This window comes from Xiphophorus hellerii, chromosome 12, assembly GCF_003331165.1.
Source record: "Xiphophorus hellerii strain 12219 chromosome 12, Xiphophorus_hellerii-4.1, whole genome shotgun sequence".
NCBI classification, from domain to species: domain Eukaryota; kingdom Metazoa; phylum Chordata; class Actinopteri; order Cyprinodontiformes; family Poeciliidae; genus Xiphophorus; species Xiphophorus hellerii.
In genome coordinates this window covers 1,447,962-1,469,081 of record NC_045683.1, presented here as the reverse complement: position 1 = coordinate 1,469,081, position 21,120 = coordinate 1,447,962, and the positions used below count along the sequence as shown (strand labels likewise).

Sequence of the window (21,120 nt, the reverse complement as noted above, 5' to 3'; positions counted from 1 at the left end):
AAAAATGTCTTACTTTGAAAAAACCTCAATAGTTTATCTCAAATGTATTTATGCAACTGAAGCTCAAGCTTCAAACTTTGAAATAACACATCTATTAATTATAATCAATCACTATGTAAGGTGTATTTATCTGTTCACTAACCTAAACCTGAAATAAGCCCTTCCTCTTCAACGTTTAGTCTCTTTTTTATAGAAGAATCTCATTTGTCTGTTTACTCAGAGTTGAAGTGTAATCGCCGGAGTGAAACGGAGCGCTGGTCGCGGCGCCTCGGGTCAGAGCGACGCAGGATTATTCCTCCGTAACTCTTCCTGGAAGGAGATCAATTTATCTCGTCGTAAAATACTGCAGCACCAGAAAATCCTGTACTCCTGCATCCAAACGTAACGGCAAGTATCTCAATTAAAGCTGGCCCTTCCTGAATGCCATAGACAACATGACACGAGCTCCCTGATTGGCTATAGGACAGACATCACTTCCTGTTTTGGGGGGCGTCAATAAGAGCGTTTAGCAGCCGCTGGTTTTAATGAGATCTGTGTGCACCGTTTCTTCATCGATAGACCTAATGACCGGTTGCAGCCTGGCAGCCGATACCGTGGCAACGGTTAGAGGCAGATTATCGGATCAGCGTTTCTCCAGGGCCGACGAGATCCAAAGGCTGGTTTGAGGGCCAAACAGGATCCAAAATAAACGCTCTGGGTCCAAATAAACTGTGCCAAAAAAAATTTACTGACAGAATTTATTAGATAATAAGTGGCATCATTTTGTTCTTTAAAATGTTTCCATACAGGACTTCAGTCACTCAACACTTCAGTCCAGGGAAACGGTCACTGCACATTTCCAAACTTCCATACTTTTCCAGACAAAATCCATTTTCTGCCTAGACGACTTCAGGCCTAAAAATCGATCTTCAGAAGATGAACGGATCTGAAAGTCGAGTCTTTAAGAAAAGGAAGAACATGAGGAAGGATCAGATTACTCAGCTGGTTTCTGATGCCAGGTTTTCAGCCAACAGTTCTTTGAGCTAAAATCTGCTCTTTATCTTTCAGATTTTTCATAATTTCAACTAAAGAAATGGAAATAAATCCTGTTTGCGACCGACAGCTCCTCATTAGATTAAAAATATCATTAATAAACCTTTTCCTCCTCGATGTTTAGATTCTGTTTTCTGCTGCTAGACTCGGCCATTGTGTCCCCTTGGTTCCGCTGACCTCTGACCTCCTGCAGGATCCCCTCCACCGTTCAGCAGCAGAGAGACTGATGTCCGGTCGGCAGCGTCTGGCTGACCTTTAGCGGCTCAGTCACCGGGGACTCATCCGTCTCTGTGTCCGTCTCCCAGCATGCCTCAGTGCCGCCCTGCTGTCTCTTGCTAATGCAGCTGTTTCTAACGGCCACATTGACTTTCTCCTGCCACTGTATGTAAATACAATCTGCTCTGATCAATGCTCTGAGAGGTGACATGACGGCGGCCATGACACCTCACTGCTAACACAGACATGCATCCCTCACATCCAGTCTGAACTTTAAAAATCTATTAAATGATTACATTTATCAGCTCTATGACGAGGCAAAATAGTTAAGATCAAAAAGTTTAATGATGGATGTTTGAGGTCAAGTAAGCTTCGCTCAGATCACATGTAAATATGTATTACAGCCATCAGAACTGGGTAGTAACTAGTTACATTTACTCCATTACATTTACTTGAGTGACTTTTTTGAAAAAATATACTTAGAGTATTTTTACTAATTTAATTATGAAAGAAACTGAAATTGAAAGAAACTGCTTTGGAAAAATTTTATTTTGCCTGATTTTGTTATTTTTTGTTACTTTGATGATTTACTGCAATTTTCAACCTTAAAATACCAAAAATTTCCACTGAACTTTATACTTTAGTCCATCTGATGATGTCATTTTTAAAAATTAAATGATTGATAATTTGATCAGTTATTCAGTACTTCAGTAGACTTTTTATCAAAATATATTCTACTCTTACTTGGGTAATTTTCTAGACAGATACTTTTTACTTTTCCCTGAGTAAAATCAAGTCTAGGTTGTGCCACTCTAACATGACTGCAGTTTTTGGGTTCTCTGTCCACCTCTGGCATCGATCTTTAGAACAGTGCAGATTTTCTTCAGCATCATCTCAGTTTGACCTGATCCAGAGTTTCTGTCGTCACTCTGAGGCGTTGGGATGAACTCACCTCCCACAGGTGTCTGGTGTTCCTGACGGCCCCGGAGTGCAGTCTGTCCACCAGGAGGGGGACGCCCTGGAACGGCCCGATCCAGGTTCCCTGCGGGATCCTCTGGGCGGCACAGATCCCATAACCCAGACCGGGAACCGTACTGGTGCAGAGACACACCTGCAGTTAACGAGGAGCAGCTAATTAAAACTCTGCAGTCTGGCTCTTTGATCCACAGCTTAAAAATAATGCAGCAGAAAGGATGATGGAGATAAACTGAGTTTCACTGAGAAATGTTTATGTTTCATCATATAATCATGCTTTATTCTTATTCTTAACTTTATTCATCTTCTTGTTATTTTGGTTTTATTTTGTTCTCAGATTAGGTTTGTCACAATAACAATTTTTTTCTGGATGATAAATCCTCCCAGAATTTACTGCGATAAACGATAATATTATTGTTTAGAGACCATTTTCAATAACATAATGGTAATCACCTAATAATGCCAGAACACATTCTCACAGATCAATAAACTTTAAATTCTGACAAACATTTAACACTGGAACTGGAAGACATTTTAAATATCCAAGATAAATGAACAAAGCAACAAATAAAATTAATTATAAAGTCTCTGTAAATAAAATTGTCCTTCAAAACAGAGCAGATTGAAGACTTTGTTATTCAGTTTTTGGTAGGAAGAGAATAACAATTAATCATGGAAATTTATTGAGCTCATTTTAATTTATCATTATTAAATGATTTATTGTGACAGGTCCAATTCAGATGTTATCTGATCATTTACATTTGTGTATGTTAAAGAACTCATAAAGCACAGTAAAAATTTTATTTGATCAGTAGATTACAGGCTTAGCAAGACACTAAATTTGTAACCTGAAAATATTAAATTTGTCTTTATGTTTGAGTCTCAAGACTTCATCCAAACAAACATAAATATTTCACATTCACATTTCAGACGACAGACAGGTATGTAGACGTCACCTCTCTGGGCAGATCCCTCAGCCAATCAGGGACGTCCGGCAGAGGAACAGGCGCTGCAGTGCTGCTGGTGCCCACCAGGCGGCGCAGCGAGTGAAGAGGGCCGTGCATCGGACACTCACCGTTCCTGTTATCTGCACACATGTCGCAACCTGCAGAGAAACAAGGATTTTACCAAGTTGAACTGTGCGCTCTCTCTTGTTTCCGAGTGACACTTGATTTATTTAGTTTGAATTACACAACTGTGATTAGTCACCAACACATTACTCAATTATGCAGTATTTACAGCAGATCTGATCTTCTCCGGCATCTAAGTCAGATATAAACTTGTTTATCAACTATTTAAAAATTGCTTTAAAATGTCCTGTTCAGTTAAAAACTAAAAACTGACACCTGCTAACTTCCTGTTCACCAGATACAGCCAGACACTTGTTGCTAATTTAGTGCTCGAAATTTTAAAGCTCAGCTCCAGAATGCTGATCATTTTCAGAGTCGACAGATTATTACTATTTCAAACTATTTCCAGTTTTATTTAGATGTATTTGTTCCTCATTAAGGTTTTGTGAAATGCTATGTTATGCTACGCCTGAAGATAACTCCAGAAATTTCTGGAAGAAACCGTTAGCTTAGAGCTGCTAACGCTAGCAAGCTCAACTATAAATGGAAGCAAATCCTTCAAAGTTTATTCTTATCCCTCAAAAACCTCGCACAGTCAGAAACACTAAAGCAAAAATAAATAAATAAAACAACATAAACAATTTACAACATTTCTAAATAACTTACCAGCGTCTGCTTTTGTCAGAAACCAACTGAAACAGAAGGTGAGTACGGAGGCCTCTTTGGGACATGGGGGGAAAATATTTTGCGTTCCCTCGCAAAACTTACAAATTCTTAAGTCTTTGGTGCAAAATCTGATTGAAAATCAATTTATTTACTGCATGTTTATGTTTGTTTGTGTGAGGTTGAGATGGAACTGCACAAACGGTCCTTTATTAACCATTCAGACTGTCAACACAAAGAAAACATTCAAAACGGTCAGAAATGACTTTATTACCCCGTGAAAATAACGCAGAAATGGTTCAGATAGTTTGGATATATATTTTCTTTCTTTTCTTCTTACAGAAAGTTTGTTTACATCTTAGGAGAGATGGAAAGAAATGGAAAGCATGTTTGGCCTGTTTTGCATTTCTATCCAAAAGAAGAAATAAAACTTCAGATATCTCACAAACATGGATAAACCTTACAAAGCTTTATATTATAGCAGAAAGTACTATGGCCACTGTAAGAATGACTTTCAGTATTCATTTATGCCACATGAACTGATCAGTACATTATTGCGAGAGAACTCAAAAGAAAAAAAATTATTTGCTTTGGCCTTTTTTTGCCTGTTGACATATTTCAGTTATGTATTAGCCTGGCTTTTCATTTAATAATGTGTTTGGTAGTTTTTTTTCTTCTTTTTTTTAAGTTAGCATTGTTTGATATTTTGTTCAGTATTAGATTTTCCTTGTGTGTTTTTCACTCACCTTCTTTAAAAACCTGATTTTCTTCAGTTTTCAGTCTCCAGGCCGTATAATAATCTACAGGCAAGTCTACAGCTTGGCCCAGTCTACTTTAAAACCTTTTTTTAAAACGCTCCACGGGAATTATTTTGTTCCTGACTGTGTGAAAAACTGAAACTGATGAAAAAAGGATCCTGTTTCCACAATAAAGTCCAAATGAGGGGAAAAAGTCCTCTGTGGTGTTTTTCTACGCTAATGTAGCGCGCAGCTTATTGCCTGGAGTTAGTGAGTGTCAACATTTACTTACAGATGCAGTCTGACAGTAATGGATGCTAATTGACTGTAGCAACATAATGAGAGATGATTATCTGGACAGAAAACTCCCACAAAGGCTGAGAGAAACAGGATGTGAATGTTGTTTTTTCTGACTTTCCCAAAATGAAAACATTTTCCATTTGATAGACTGGCAGCTGCTTTTACACCATGATGAATGGAAGTTAATTAAATCATATTAAAGTCATTTATTAACCGCAAAGTGCAGCTCTGGTTCATGGCTGAGTAAATGGGAAAAATTCTCCATGTGTTTCTTTTAATGACGGTTTTTTTGTTTGTTATTGTTTTGATTTTAAGGACAGAAATCTGGGATTCACCTAAAGTGGAGACATTTGCGTGAGTACTCGAAATGTTTCCATATGAGTGGAAGAAAACTGACAAAATCATTTAATGGCCAGAAGCTTTGCAGGGATATGGTAGCTGTGTTTTAAATACTTTCTGTTTTAGTAAGTTCATTACAAAAAGGTTTCGTAGTGCTATGAAAAAACTGTAAAAATCTATAAAGGAGTGCAGATGAAATCATCCACTGGTACAATTATCAGCCTGGTTGCTCCAAAACCTGTTCTAAACCATTTTCCTCTTATGCTAGCAAAGAATCATGCAACCATCATGACATCAAAATGACAGAAAGCTGCTGCTAAAAGTGTTTCAGCTGAAAAAATAGATTTATGGATCATCAGAAAGTTCAAGATACACAGAACCCTCAGGAACGGGTTTCAGATTCTCCAGGAAGTAAAAGGATGAACTGCAGAAGAAAATCAGGACCACAGTGACCAGTTAGATTTGAAACAAAAAAACCTAAAAAAATAATTCAGGACAAGAAATGACTCATAAAAACAACAAAACACAGAGTCACAGATTTGACTGGGACCCAAATCAGACTTTTTCACAGCAGTGACCCAGTACTGATATCCAATATGTGCCATTTCCAAATGTGGAACTAAATCAAACTCGTATGTGATTGTTTTCGAAGCGTCTGCAGCCTGAACAGTCGTTTCGCATTTAGTCTGACTTTTACGTCATTGTTGTGAGACATGAATCCTAATTCTGCACCAGAAGAAGACAGAAGTGATAAATCAGGATGTAAACAATGGCTGAAAATTATAATTACGAACTTATGAAAGCAGTCTGAGTGAGTGAAATGCATCACATCACAACCCCACCGTGATAAGACATTTTTCAGGATAAATGATAAACCATATGATAAATGTCCAACCCGACCTGGAAGACATGCTAGCAGCTACGAAGACGTTCAGCTGTTATTTTATTCTGTTCTTTCTAAAGATAAACCTCCTCACTCCGTCCCGGACGCCGTCTCAGGATTACATCCACAGCTTATGTCCTGAACGGTGCGGTGTTCTGCTGAGCCCGGTTAGAGCTGAAACGGGTCGTTCATCTGTGATTCAGGCTCGGTTCTCCGGTCCGCCTCCAGCAGACGGACTGAGTCGCTCTGTTCCCAGAACTCTCAGAGGAATCTGAGGGAACTTTCTAATTTACAGGATTGCTGTTGAGAGATTTTTAATGGTTGCTCTAATTGAAACATTTTACACCGTAGTAATGAGAATTAGCCGGTTTCACAACACGCTCTGTGGCTCCCATGCTAAGATTTTGCATCATTTCCTGACCTGCTGCCAGCTAAAGCATTAAAACCAGAGGTTCAGTAACAAACTCCTGGACTCTCCCTCAGTCCAATCATCTGATGATGATTATGGATGATATCTGTGTTTGTTTGCAGTTTAGATGAAGAGCGGCCACACACTAAGCCCAAACATATTTATCTGATCCGGACTCTCCTGGATGACACTTTCTGGGCTCCTCGCTAAAGGCAGCAGGAGTCAGGTTGAACAAATAAAAGCCTTTATTGGTTAAAGGTGAGACAGAAGCAGTTTAAGCCCACAGAGAAAAATGCTTGAAAAACAGCTAAAAATCCCCAACTCAGTTAAAATTGACTCTTTAGAGAAATAAATTACACATCTATGCAATAACACAGTTAATACCGAATACAGAACCTGTCAGAACCGGTAAAGCAGCAGAAACTAAACTTACGATTTGAGTAAAAATCTGATGTGCGGGATCACAGAGGTCCTCATGACATTCCAGTCACTGATTGGACAATTTTCACATCAGATTTATGGTGTTTTCACACCTGGTAGCCCGGCGGACCGTTCAGTTGGTCCGCTTAGCGTTTACATATGCATTCAAACCGAACCAGAGTTCACGTCAACAGAACCGGTACTGAGGTTTATAGGTGGACCAGAGTTCACTTGGTCTGAATCAAAGTTTGATTACACATTCACACTTCCCCAAGAGAACTGGACTTTCTACACAGTTGGATTAAAGCAAATTAAACAGGTGGGAATAATCCTTCAGTCATTTTCAGTAACGTTTCAGCAACATTTAAGTGAAATGCTCAAGAATGAAAGGCAGGAAGGTTTGTCCTGCTTCTCTGTGCTGCTGCAGACGCTGCATTATGTAAATAATAATTTCCTATTGGATTTTTCAAAATAAAGTTAAAGCAAAACTTAAGAGCATATTCCTTAAATTCTAGGTTTTCTGCTTTTTGTTTGTATTTCAGGTGTCATTATTCCCCCATTCTGAAGTGCAGTGTTCTCGAGGAGTAACCACTTCACTAGAAGGTGCAGAATACAGGATGTGACATCAGCAGCAAATTTCCAGCTGTTAACCTCTGTCTGACCTCCATAAAACTTCACCAAATGCTGCCTGACTGTCAGAGGCTTCTGCCAGGATCTGATGAAGCTCCCTCTAGTGGCCGTTTGAGGCATTCCAGCCTTTTACCAGGGGGCCCATGGCCCCCCGTGGCCACCTCTGGAGGGCGCCACTGCACACTTTCCAATCATTGGTAAAATCAAAGTTGCAGTATTATATTACATAGATTTTTTTTTTAGCTTTACATCATGTTATGATGTTATTCCCTCATCAGAAACACACCTGGTGTGTTACCTTTCATGCATGTATTAGAACTCATTTAATCTCCATGGCAACCATTAAGCTGCAAAACACCTGGGTGGACCTAGCCCCGCCTTGGAGGTGCAGCTCCTCCTCTGACCTGCAGTTTCCAAGCTAACGAGTTTCCACCTCACAAAGCAGCCCTCCACCGTGACCCCCCCACTCAGCTCCTTCAGACTAGCCAGCAGGAATTAGCAAACACCTGGTGGAACAGCACATATACTGAGCTCAATATAGGAGCTGCTTCTCAGTGAAACGCTGATAGAAACATTGTTAAAGGGCTGATAGAGGAGCCATGTTGAGACGACGTCCTGAAGGCGGAGCTTCAGAAAGAGCAGGAGTTTTTAAAGAGACGGAGGCCCAATTTCAAAACATTAAATCAGGAAGTAAATTTTGTTTTAAATCATATTTTATATACAGCATTTTATAGAAATTGAAAGTGACATAGTTACTTTATTGTGCTATAAAATGACATTAAGTGCCTGGAAAAGACAAAACGCTGCCAACAAATCAGAAATTATTTCCTTTTGGAAGCTGAACTTTTGCTCAGTTAATTAATTTTGCTTAAAGTAAAACTACCATGAATTTAACTAGTTTATTGTAATAAGTAATAAGAACAATTAAAATACTGGAGGTTGTCTTCAAACAACTTTCATCATTAATTTAAATATTAATTTTGCTTTTTTAGGTTTGAAACTCTGAATGTGAGAAAAAGAAAGATGAAGAAACTGAACCAAAAGAAGATGAACCCAAACAGACCGTCTGTAGAACCAACAGAACCGACAGAACCAACAGAACCCATGAGGTTCCTGCAGCAGACGGACCCGCTGCGTTTCCTCCGAAACGCTTCAGCCGCTAACGAGGTGTGAAGAGCTGAAGGTGCTTTCTGCTCTTCATCGTCCCGTTTCTCCTCATCCCTGGTCTGACTGGATCTGACCAAACTGACCTCACTTAGAAAATCACTGAAGATGTTTCAGGTTTAATCTACCAAACAAAAAGTCCAAATTCTGCCTGTTTTTCTGCTTTTACTCCTTTTCTTTCTGACTTTTTACAGGGATAAAAAGTTCCAAATTAATTTACTTTCTAACTTTATTGTACTCTTTTCTTTTCATTATCATTATTATTTTATATACCTTCCCAAACACTAAGGTGTAGCATTTATGTGTTTCTGTTTAAATTTACAGTTTGGCGTCTTTGTGTTGCATTTACTTCAGTTGGCTCTTTAGGCCTGGTGTGTTTGTAATAAATCAGATTTTATTAAAAGTTTCAAACCCAAGCCACTGGAAAATGTTCCGTTTTAAGTATAAATTTAAATGTAAATGTCACCGTTGGAGTTCAGTTTGTCCTCTAAATGAAGCCATGCTGCAGTAAAATTTGTGATTAACCCTTTAATGTTTTCATTAAACTTAAAAATATTTTTTCCCCTGAAGCAAATCATTTTTCTCTTCATTAAAACTCAGAGATTTACTGAACGATGACAAACAGATGAGCAACTTTAAAGGATTCAGAGGAAAAACTGAACTCACTTTATTTTAGAACAAAGTTCTCCTGCTGAAATTTATTAATTTATTAGCTTTTCAATAAATCCTGTGAAAATTACGAATGTTCAAGAAAAAATAAAGAAAAATTCCAAAATGTCTGAAAAATTTTAAGATGAAAATGTAACTGAATTTTAAAACTAATTTTAAACTGATATCCTGCTGCATGCTTCAGGAATTATATTTATAATTATTTAATATTTATTCTCAGTGAAACAAAACTAAAACACTTTAAACCTTTTAATCTGATTGTTTTATTAATTCAAATACATGAATATTGATACTAATCACTGCAAACATAAACAGAAATGATTCATTTAAAGACTAAAAGTGACCAGAATTATTATTATTATTATTATTATTATTGGAGGTCAGACAGTGACATGTGAGTGTGTGACTTTATCTATACCTCCCCCCGTCCACACACACACACACACACACACACACACACACACACACCCGCACACACACACACACACACTCACCCCAGAGACCCGCATACGGCCGTGTTGGGATGATAAATAGCGGGCCGGCAGGCCGGTGGATCGATCTTCCTCCCCCTCTCCTCCTCTTCCTCCTCCTCTTCCTCCCCCCTCTCTCCTCCACAAACACAAAACTATATACAGCAATTAATTCCTGCTTGTCCCTCCATCCCTCATCGGGCTGCCGGAGCGTATTGACTCAGATTACTGCTGATGGTCCGTTTTATCACCGCGGGATGAACAGCGAGGGGCGGCGGGGCTTTTAGGCCCGCAGACAGCCGGGAGGAGGAGGAGGAGGAGGAAGGTGATGCGGCAGCGGCGCGGAGATGATCTGAAGATGTTGGAGGTTTTTGATCCAGGAGATCAGCGCTTCCGGCTTCCGGTCCTTCCGGAAGGTTTTCTCTCGGATCAGAATAAACCATCCAGTCCGACTGACGCGGCTCATAAAGCCGCTAATGTGGCAAAAAGGAGCAGAAAATGCTTCACTTTTCACACCGAAAACTAAAGTTAAACTGGTCAAAGAAACGACTAATAAAATCTGTTAAAGGCTTTTAGTGAGACTTTTTTATTCAATAAATGATGAGTTTGAAAAACATTTATGAAAACCATAAAAGAGAAATTTCTCCGATCTCAGCAGATAATTTATTATTATTATTATTATTATTATTATTATTATTATTATTATTATTATTATTATTATTATTATTCAGTAAAATCCGTACAGATAAAAACATTGAAGTCGCCCTTTAACCGAGCGCCGAGCCGGAAACTAAAACCAACTGGTTAAAAGTTTAACAGATTAAACTCGTTATTAAAATGTTTAGTAATTATTTTACGTCTGCTTAGAGACTCCATCAGCAAGGAGCAGTTAACGAGGAATCGATGACGCTTCGATTAATTATTACTTCCTTAATAATAATATTTAATTAAAAATATTTGATCATATATATTGTCCTGCCACAGGCCTTGATAAGTTATTACATCCACAGAAATATGAATCAGCATATCGCTGAATATTGCATAAATGCACTGACTAAATCTAATTAAACCGGGACTGAGACACAAATTAATTTGAAATATTTGCAAAATAATTGAAAACGTAAAAACAAACATTTAACTGAATATTAAAATGTATTTATTCTAACAGAAACTTACGTTTATGCAGAAAAATAGCAAGTATCTACATTTTACACAGTTATTTGCAATATTGGAACTTATATACATAATATTTTAAACTTTTATTATTTATCATCCACATCCTCAGTGACTTTTCTTCTTCTTCTTCTTCTTTATTTATCTGCGCGCTCTAACAGAAACTTCCGTTTTTCATTTCAGGAAAATCATAAAATATAAATTATGAAGTTTTGTGGAAACAGAGCAATTCACGAGAAATGAACTGATCCCACGGGGGGACTGTGACACGCGCCTTTAAATTGATCCCACACGTGGGCCGCTTCAAAGGGCCGCTTGGCGCGCGTTGTGACGGAAGAGCGCGCGAGCTGAACGCCCCACGCCGCGGCGAGAGCTGAGAGTCTCAGGCCGCGTGCGCGTGGAAGTGTGAGTGGTTTTTACGCATGAAGGGACGCTGTCAATGTCGGTGCACGCGCACGAGCGCGCGCATCCACAGGAGGTAAAGATTGAAGCTTGAAGAAAAGATAAAACTCAAGGATTGTTTTTTAATAAATTATGATAAGATGGGAAAATTAGAACAATAGACATTAGTTGGTGTTTTTTTTCTCTTCAGATGAGCAAAAATAATTTAACTTATTTATTTGATTTCGACAAATTATAATCAGACATGGAAAACCGGCAGGAGAAAAAATGTAATTTAAAAGACAATCTGCAGGTTCAGAGCCTGCTGGGCTGCTGGCCTTTGACCTCTGACCCTCCACACCCCAACAACCTTCCTCCTCCTCCTCCTCCTCTTCCTCCTCCTGCAGCTACTGTCCAACAGCCTCTGCCTGAGAAATCATTTCAAATTCAAAGTTTCCGTTTATTTTTCACCTGATTCTGGTTTTAGTCAAAGAAAATGTGAAATTTCAGATTTTGTTTAGAAATATGACAGAAAAAATAGAATAAAGCTTTAAATGAAAAACTATAAAATGATGTAAAGCACTTTGAACTGCCATGCTGCTGATTGAAACATTATGCTTCATATTTTTAAATGATTAAATCAACTCAATATAAATATGCAAAATGATTTCAATGTAGAAAAACTCTTGAGCTTTTTATGCTGCTGGATGTTTTCATGTCGAGATAACAGATCAAAGAAGATCTAAACCCGGAGAGGTTAAAGGTCACAGACTGATGGGTGGATGTCTGCAGAGCGCGGAAACATCTCTCTGTGTGTGTGAGTGTGTGTGAGTGTGTGTGTGTGTGACGTACGGTTGTTGAGCTCCCCGGTGTGGTTGCTCAGCGGGATGATCTCCATCCTCTGCTGGCCGTACAGGTAGTAGTCCAGCTCCTCGGAGGTCAGCTTGCATCGCCCCCCCGCAGCCTTCCCGCTCTCCTCCGCGCCGCCGCCGCCGCTCTTCACGCTGGACGACACCACCCCGACCGCCGCGCACCGCTGCTCCTTGGCCTGCTGGAGGAGCTCCGCCGCCGGGTTGTGGCCCTGCTGGTTGTCCGGGGGGACCACCACCACCAGGTCCGCCGCGGCCCCCGGCGCCGGGGCCAGCGCCTGCCCGAAGAGCGCGATCTGCTGCGGGACGGGCAGCTGAGCGAGGCCTGCGGGGGCGGAGATGGAGGAGGAGGAGGAAGGAGCTGCGGAGGAGGAGGTGGAGGAAGATGAGGAAGAGGATGTGCAGGCCAGGAGGTGCGCGTGCAGGCGGGACGGGCGCAGGGCGTCCACGGCGATGGAGAGGCGGTCTGGTGGAGGCGCAGGTGGAGGCGGTGGCGGGGCCAGCGGAGCCTTGAGCTGGGCCTGCGGGAAGAGCTGCTGCCAGTGCTGCAGGTAGGACGGGTCCACCTTGAGGAAGGCCGAACCGCTGGGGTCACCCGGCTTCAGCATGGCGGCACTGCGGGGGTCAGAGGGCGACATTAAACACAGACAGGTCACAAAACCAACCCGATTCATCAGGAGTCCAGGAAAAACAAAAAGAACCGGTTCTCTACAGTCACTCCGACTTCAGTCAGAAAAGAGTTCACTTTGAACTGAGATTTATTTTCTCTACTGATGTCTGATCAGTTATTCTTCGGGACAATTATAAAAAATAACGTTATGACAGCTGTATACATTTATATAAATGTAGATGAATCAGTGATTTAGTTTATAGGATGAATTTAGAAAAACATTTAAGTTTTTCTAAATAAAACATAATAATTTCCACCAACAATCACTTCCTTTATGCTTAGAAACTTAAAACCATTTATCCATATAATTACCAGGTTTTCTGGAGATTCTGTTTAGTTTTGGTTCAAGTTTTCTTTTGCTGTTTTTGATTTGCTTTAACTGTAAATTGGATCATTACCTCTTGCGCACTGTGCGCTTTTATTTAAAGGAAACAGAGCAATTCAAAGGACATTAGCTTTAGAGATTGATTTCCTATTGGTGAAAAGTGTCAGGAAATCCATGCAATCTCTGCTCTGCTTATTAGCAAATTAAAATAATCAAATTATTTAAAACAGAAGAAATAATAATAAAAACTGTCCTGTTGCGCAGCTTTTAAACGTTTCTAAAGACTTGCAGTTTTGACCCAATAATTTTCTTTTCTAGATATAATTTGGTGATTCTTTGAATAAAATCTTTAGTCTGTTGAAGTTTAATTAATTTAACTCTTAAGCAGTAAATCTTAGTTTCCGCTGCAACTTTGTTGTTTTATTTTACGCGCAAAAACGCACAAAACCAAAACCAGGAAAGGCTCACCTGCTCTGTCTGAAGTGGTTCAGCAGCCTGCTGGAGAACGTTTCATCTGAACAAATGAACTGAAGATCCGTTTGGGTCCAGCGGAGACCAGCGGTGCGCCGCTCCGAGCGCGTCCCGGCAGAGGCAGCTGTCGGCGGGGTGAAGACGCGGGGAGTCTCCGCTGATCTTCCTGGTTTATTCCGGTTTTGTTTTTAAAGCGGAAGTTGTTTAAAAAGCTCGGATCGGTTCCGAACCGACCGGGTGCTGATGTCCAGTCAGCGGGGAGCTTCTCTCCACCTCCAGGCTGCAGAGAACCAGCCGGGACAGTCCGCTGCGTCCAGCGCGTCTCCGCAGCCCAAACTGCTCGACCCGCTCCTCCTCTCGCTCTCTCTCCTCCTCTCTCTCTCTCTCTCTGTCTTCCTCTCTCTCTTCCTCTCTCTCTTCCCCCCTCTCTCTCTCTCTGTCTTCCTCTCGCTCTCACGATAAAACACACATGTTGTTTCTCTAAGCCTCCTTTAAAAAAAACAAAAAAAAATTCACAATTCTCACATTTTTCTCAGTCCTCTTTTTCTCCATCCACATTTCCCCAAAAACTCCCACAGCTTGACTTCCTCATCTCCCCTGTTTTTTTTTTGTTTTTTGTTTTTTGCTTTTCTTCATGTCAGTTCATTCAAAGAGTCTTCGACGTAAACAGATAATTGGGTCGGAACCGGCTGGACTCCAACTCTCTCTGCATCAGCAGTAATAGATATGTAATATGTCATCTTAAATGTTGCCTTTTTCACCCAAACATCAAAGTTTGTCTCAAAAGTTTTGTCCAGTTTTGTTCTCTGGATTCCAGATGTTCCGAACTGATCCTGAAATTTTCATTACGTAGAAAAAAATATCTGAAACTTCTAAACAGAAAACGCGCATTAACCTCGGACTGCACCACCAGTAGGTGGCGCTATTGGCCACTTTTCACACAATATTTACCAAAACCAGGAAAACTGATTGATTTTCTTTGCTGTTCATGTTCAGTCTTCAGGAATTAAAATGAGAAATAACGAGACTCGTTATGCAGTACCACTAGCGACCAACAGGGGATGACTCAATGACGTCACTGCCTCCATCTCAGGTTTGATGAAGAAGAAACTCACCATTGCAATTTTTCCAAAGTGTCAAAGTCAAACTGAGACAAACATGAATTCAATGATGAATCTTCAGTAAAACTGTAGATTCTGACTGAATGAGGAGATTTATGGGCAGATGGAAGACAAAGAAAATAACATCCTAAAGAACAACTGAGGAGTTCTGACCTCTGGAGACTATCAGGGTGGAGGAGGTGGATGGATGGGTGGATGGATGGATGGGTGGATGAATGGGTGGATGGGTGGATGGATGGATGGATGAAAGGGTGGATGGATGGATGGATGGATGGATGAATGGGTGGATGGATGGATGGATGAAAGGGTGGATGGATGGATGGATGGATGGATGGATGGATGGATGGATGGATGGATGGGTGGATGGATGGATGGATGGATGGATGGATGGATGGATGGATGGATGGATGGATGGGTGGAGTAACTCCTCCATCCATCCAGTGGAGGAAGAACTTGTTCATCAGCTAGACTTCCCACTGTGATCAGACAGGATTCAGTTCATTGTGAACCAGTTGATTCTGAACCAGTTCATTCTGAACCAGTTCAGCTGAGGAACTCCTCTCCTGCCTGATTCTTTCTAAGGTTTCTGGTTTTTGCTCCTCTGCTGGTTTTTCTCCTGCTGCTCTCTGCAGGATCTGCTCTCTGTTAAAATGGAGATTATCGCTGTTACAACATTCGCTATCGCCTCCTGTGGTTGGTGGCCGTCCTGTTGTGGTCTCACCTCACCGAGATCCAGGCACTTTCACTCGGCCTGTGTGTGTGTGTGTGTGTGTGTAGATAAGACGGATTACAGCCCAGCTCATTGTGTTTAGGGTCTGACTTGTTATCCAACAGCCTGAATTTTCCCACCCGTCGTCCTACACACACACTCCCAACGGTTGGATACATGTGTGTATGTGTGTCCATCAGCTATTGTAAGTTTCTATGGATAATAACATCAGCTGTGTGTGTGTGTGTGCGTGTGTGTGTGTATTGTTATGACTGGCATTGGCCTGACAGGCCCCATTCGTCATCCCAGAGTCCTCTGCAGGATTGATAAAGAACAAAAACACAAACATCAGCGTCTGAAAATTAACTCCTGTCGGTTTAAAGACACTTTTTCAGCTCAGAGGAATGCGCCGCTGCGACGGGTTGGAAGTTCAAATCCCACTTCTGGCTGCTCCTCATCAACTGTTTTTATTTCATTTCACCTCTCAGACTCTCAGCTCCAAGCATCATCTCTGAATGATCCAGAGAAAAGTCACAAAACACCCATATGGACTCATAATCTGAAAAATAAATGCATTCCTCATTAGCTTAGTGCTAAAATAGCTTCGGTCATATTTGTGTCGTCTCACTTAAAGAAGTTTGACAAAATAACTCAATCGACATGAATAAAACCACCAGCTGACGGCACAATCCCCACCGTGTCCTAGTATTTAAATGAATCAATAATTTATTTTAGGAAAGTTATTTTCAATTTTGCCATTTCCAACCTTTTCTAATGCAATGCTTAAAAATAGTCATAAAAACAGGGATTCATATTTCTTTAGTGTTTAATATATTTATTGAAATGTTTATGTTACAAACGTACAGAAATTACTAATGAGAAAACAGAAATAGCAATAACTAAAAATAATAAAAACTTGGCCCACAGTAATGAACAGACCCAGTTCTCACTGTCATTCAAGTGCTGAGCAAAGAGAATGAAATGATATTTGCTGCTAAACGATACCAGCTGGACCAGAACAACTAAAAACCATCTTTCCTGAACCTGCGACGGATTAAAAAACAGAAAAAAAGATTTCCAAGTCTGGTAAAAACTTATTTCTTGAGCGTCTCGTTACACATCTCATATTCTCCAGTTTTAAACTTCGCATCTTTCTTTGGGGGTAGCAGAGTTTAGGAGGGTGGAATAGAAAAGCATGCCACACTATTGAGATGGGAAATAGTTTTCCTTCCACTTTGAAACCAGGTTGTAGTTAATTTGTCTCGGTTTATATCATAAAACATGAAGCAGTAAACATTCAAACAGAATCATTTTTCATGAATCCCAGATGAACTTATATTTTCAGGAACCGTTCTGTGATGGAAAATGATGAACTTCCCAAACTTTTCTGAGATTGGAGTTTTCTGAATAAGAAACTTTGGTGAATATTTTTAACTCCATGTTTGCTGAGTCTGGAGGCGCCATCATTCAGCTGCCTGACGTTTGGTTTAATTTGACCGATAAAAGTTTCTCTGAAGTCTGACTGACTGAAACTGAATTTCCCTCCACCCCAGGGGTGTCCAACATGTGGCTCAGGGGCCGAATGTGGCCGCTGGCCTGATTTTATGTGGCCTGCCAGCACACATGGTTGATGCAGACGGAGACGTTCAGTCTTTAATTTGGGCAAAATTATTTCAATCAAGTTCAAATGTTTGACACAATGGAAAGTATTCATCTTTTAATAACCACACTGTTTAATTTCATTGTGAATAGAAACACATCTGGCTGTAAATGTTATAAATACTTTTCTGGTTTTATTTAAGTGTTTTATTAAAGTGTAAAGTGATTTTTAAAAAAATGTTAAAGCTTGCTCTTCAGATATAAACATGGTAATCTGTTTTCTGTTGGATTACCTTTTTTTTCTCCGTCTTCATCATCATTTTTAGTTCAAATCATAATTTCTCTCCAAGCGGTCGCCGGGGAGACGGAAAACAGAGAAGAAACAGAGAGAAAAGGGAGGAAAGCAGAGCAGGAGCAGAATTAGGTGTTTTCATCCATTGATTAATGGCTTTCTAAAGCAAAGCACATCGAAAGGCGCCGGCCGATCAATAAATTAACTGCCCAAATTCATCATTTTCTACAACAAAAGCTAATTATTTAGACGGCTGCAGGAAAGACAGGAAAAAACAACGCATTATTAACAAGAGTTTATTTAGCAGAGCTTTGTATTCCTGTGTGTGAGGAGACTGCAGATTCAACAGCAGCCATGAGGAAATGCAACGTTAGAGTCCGTAAAGAAGACGAAACGGTTTCCAACCAGGACCAGTAATTAAAACAACGCAGAAACAAAAAGCTGAACATCAGAAACACCTGCAGATTTATTATAATAAAAACTGAATTAATAATTAAAGCTTTCCTCACCTTACAGCCACACTGACCTCATTTAAAGATGTTTCCACATCATAAAACATGGAGGATTCTGACTGAAAAAACCTGCAGAAACTCAACTTCTACCATTATTCTTCTCCATGTAGTGACCAGATATGTAATATGACCCTGTAATATGACCTTATGTTCATTTCTATAAGACATATTTTAAAGACATGCATTGAATCAGTGAGTTAAAGCCTCACAGCAGCAAGACTTTAAGTACAGAAATTGTTCCATCTTTGTTTAAAAACCCCAACAATGTTTGGCTGACTAAAAAGCTGCACAGCAAGTAAAACAAGACAAAAATAAAAATTAAACACAGAATCTGACGTCATTAAAACACCAATAAATATAAACATCAGACTACTTAGTGGATATAAACATGACTTACTATATATTCCACTCACTGAGACAAGCAGCACCAGTTGACTGGACCTCTGTTGAATTAGGTCAGACACTTTCACAAAGGTAAATATTCATGCTTTCACTTTGTTACATATTTTTATGTGATTGTTATTTTTATAGAAATCAATTTTCCATTTGATATTAAGGATTTTATTCCTTTATTGTCAAAAAGTAGGCAAAAGTTTGTTGATTATTATTGATTTTTAAAATCAATAAAAGTGTAAAACATCCAAAGCGGTGAATACTTTTAACAGGCTCTGAAACAGGTTTACAAAGCTGCATCTTCTTAGAGAAAGTCGAGATGTTTGATGATGATACAGAGCACCATGTTTGTATAAAACCAGAGCACATTACCAACCGCCAGCACGGTGGTGGCAGGGTGATGATGTGGGATGTTTCAGCAGTCAGAGGACCCGGTCCCATGAAGTGCATCATCAACTCCTCTGGAGTCAAATGTGAGTCTGTCTGTCTGACAGCTGGAGTTTCATCCAAACTGGGATCACTACAGGATACGGCAAGCTGTTTTAACATAAAATCAGTTTCATCTGACTGTCAGTAATTACATTCCAGATATCTGAAGAGTAGTTTGGAGACAAATCTGCGGTGATCCTGAATTGTAATTCAAAATATCTGCATTTACATTCTGACGAGTCAAAATTCCTATCAAGATATCTTAAATAATGTCACCAAATTCATTACCTGTAATTACGATTAAAAATATCAAACATAATTATGAGTCAAATCTACATTTTTAGATATCTGAATTAAGAATTTATTTTTTCAGCTCCACTGTCAAAACAGTTGTCTGCAGAACATTTTGTTTCCTGCACAAAATAGCCAGAAAATGCCACCATAGAGAAAGAGCTCAGCAGTTTGGGATATAAACAGAACATAAACTTTGTGAACTTGAAGACACATTGCACTTTTAAATAGCTTAGAAGAGCAAAAAATGCAACTGGCAAAAAAATTAATGAGCTGAAAATGGAGCAATTCTAGAATCATTCTGCATTTTTTCATCAGAATTTCAAAATGCTTCATAAATCTGGGACATTGCGACTAGACAGAATAATTATTTAAGGTGTCCTTAACAGAAAGACTGTCTAGATTTTTTTTCCAGGATATCTCTAATTCATTTGAAAAGTTAAATACAATTCCAGGTATCTCTTATTTAGTTTTGCTGAGTCATTATTTGCTTTCAAGTTGTCCAAAATGTAACTTAAACTAGTTGAGTTTTATGTGCCTCACATATAAAAATACATTTAGGACATTTTAAATTATGACTTCAGTCATGTTCTTTCACTTTTTGACAAATCTTAAATTAACTTTTAGATGAGACAATTGAATTGTTGCTATCTGAAATTTAGGTATCAGATAGTCAATTTAATGTAGATATCCTATAATATATCATATAGTAATAAAATATTTACAAATTAAAGATAAATATGTTGTAATTTATGCTAGTCTGAATGACATTAGAGGAAAATTAATTAACTAATAGTCATGAATTAATTTCAGATATCTGGAATGGAAGTATGGTGAAGATTATTTTATGTCATAACGGCCTGCCGTAGAACTGCAGCTCGACCTCAGGAGTAAAAGGTGTTGAAATGGTCCAGTCAAAGTCCAAAGTGAATTTTAAAAGCAAAACCATGCAGATTGTGTTTATATTCAGTTATCATGGTGAACATTAATTTGTCCAAGCAGCAGCAGGAATGCAGAGGGAGTCGGGATGTTTGACCGTTTCATGGCGATAAATCAGTGACGAGGTTTATAAGCTCTGTTTCCACCGCAGGTTCATTCAAGCCTTATTGGTTTAAATCCGTGAGGGTTAGTTAGTGCACAAGTGACGGTAATTCAATTAAAACATTTGCACTTCACTCTGCAGCCAACACACACACACACACACACACACACACACGAAAACACACCCCCCCACACACACACACACGACCAGGCGCTGTAACCTTGGTATATACAAACACACAGGTTTAAGCTGTGTCACATTCATTTACATAGCAGCATGTTGTTAAGGTCCTGCTTTGACATTCAATTAAAATGTTTACATTTCTGCTTAATTAATTTGGAGGAAGGCGGCAGGAAAAGACGAATGGACGGGCTTCTTTGACAGGAGGCCGATAACTCTCCGTGTGTGTGTGTGTGTGTGTTAAGGTCACGCCACGCTGACTATTATAATTCATCTCTACAGACATGTATTCATCAGGGACTTATATTCTGTTTTTCAGCTTTATTTCCTGCAGCTGAAGCCGGGCCGTTTTAAAGGCTGCTGAAGCTGGACTCCGCTCGGCTGCTCCCGCCTCATTATTCTTCCCTTTAATGTTAAAAAACAACCAGATGAATATTGATCATACGGCGAAGATGCATTTGTTTGTCAGTCAGGAAGGAAAATTAAAAGTCGTTGAGCTGCAGGCTTGTTTTTCTTGTTTGTGTATTTACATTCATATTCAATAAATCACTCAGTTTTACAGCAAACGGTTTTGAAAAGACGTTTTCATTCTGGCTTTTCTTTTTAAATACATATTTTTGTTTTTCACATAAACACTGTTTTATAAAACAAATTGTAAAAAAGAAAAACTACGAAACTGAGCTCAG

General features: G+C 39.5%; 1 protein-coding gene across 1 annotated transcript in view; it reads right to left on the bottom strand.

Moving 5' to 3' along the window:
• prdm6 (PR domain containing 6) overlaps positions 1-14,207 on the bottom strand; it is a 69,450-nt gene extending 55,243 nt beyond the window's left edge. The window contains exons 1-4 of the mRNA XM_032578907.1: positions 13,864-14,207; positions 12,384-13,015; positions 3,180-3,328; positions 2,201-2,359 (exon numbers count right to left, since the gene is read on the bottom strand). Coding sequence (XP_032434798.1) covers positions 2,201-2,359; positions 3,180-3,328; positions 12,384-13,008 — 933 coding nt within the window. The 5' untranslated portion in view covers positions 13,009-13,015; positions 13,864-14,207. The remainder of the gene's footprint in view (positions 1-2,200; positions 2,360-3,179; positions 3,329-12,383; positions 13,016-13,863) is intronic.
• Between the last annotated feature and the right edge of the window lie 6,913 nt (positions 14,208-21,120).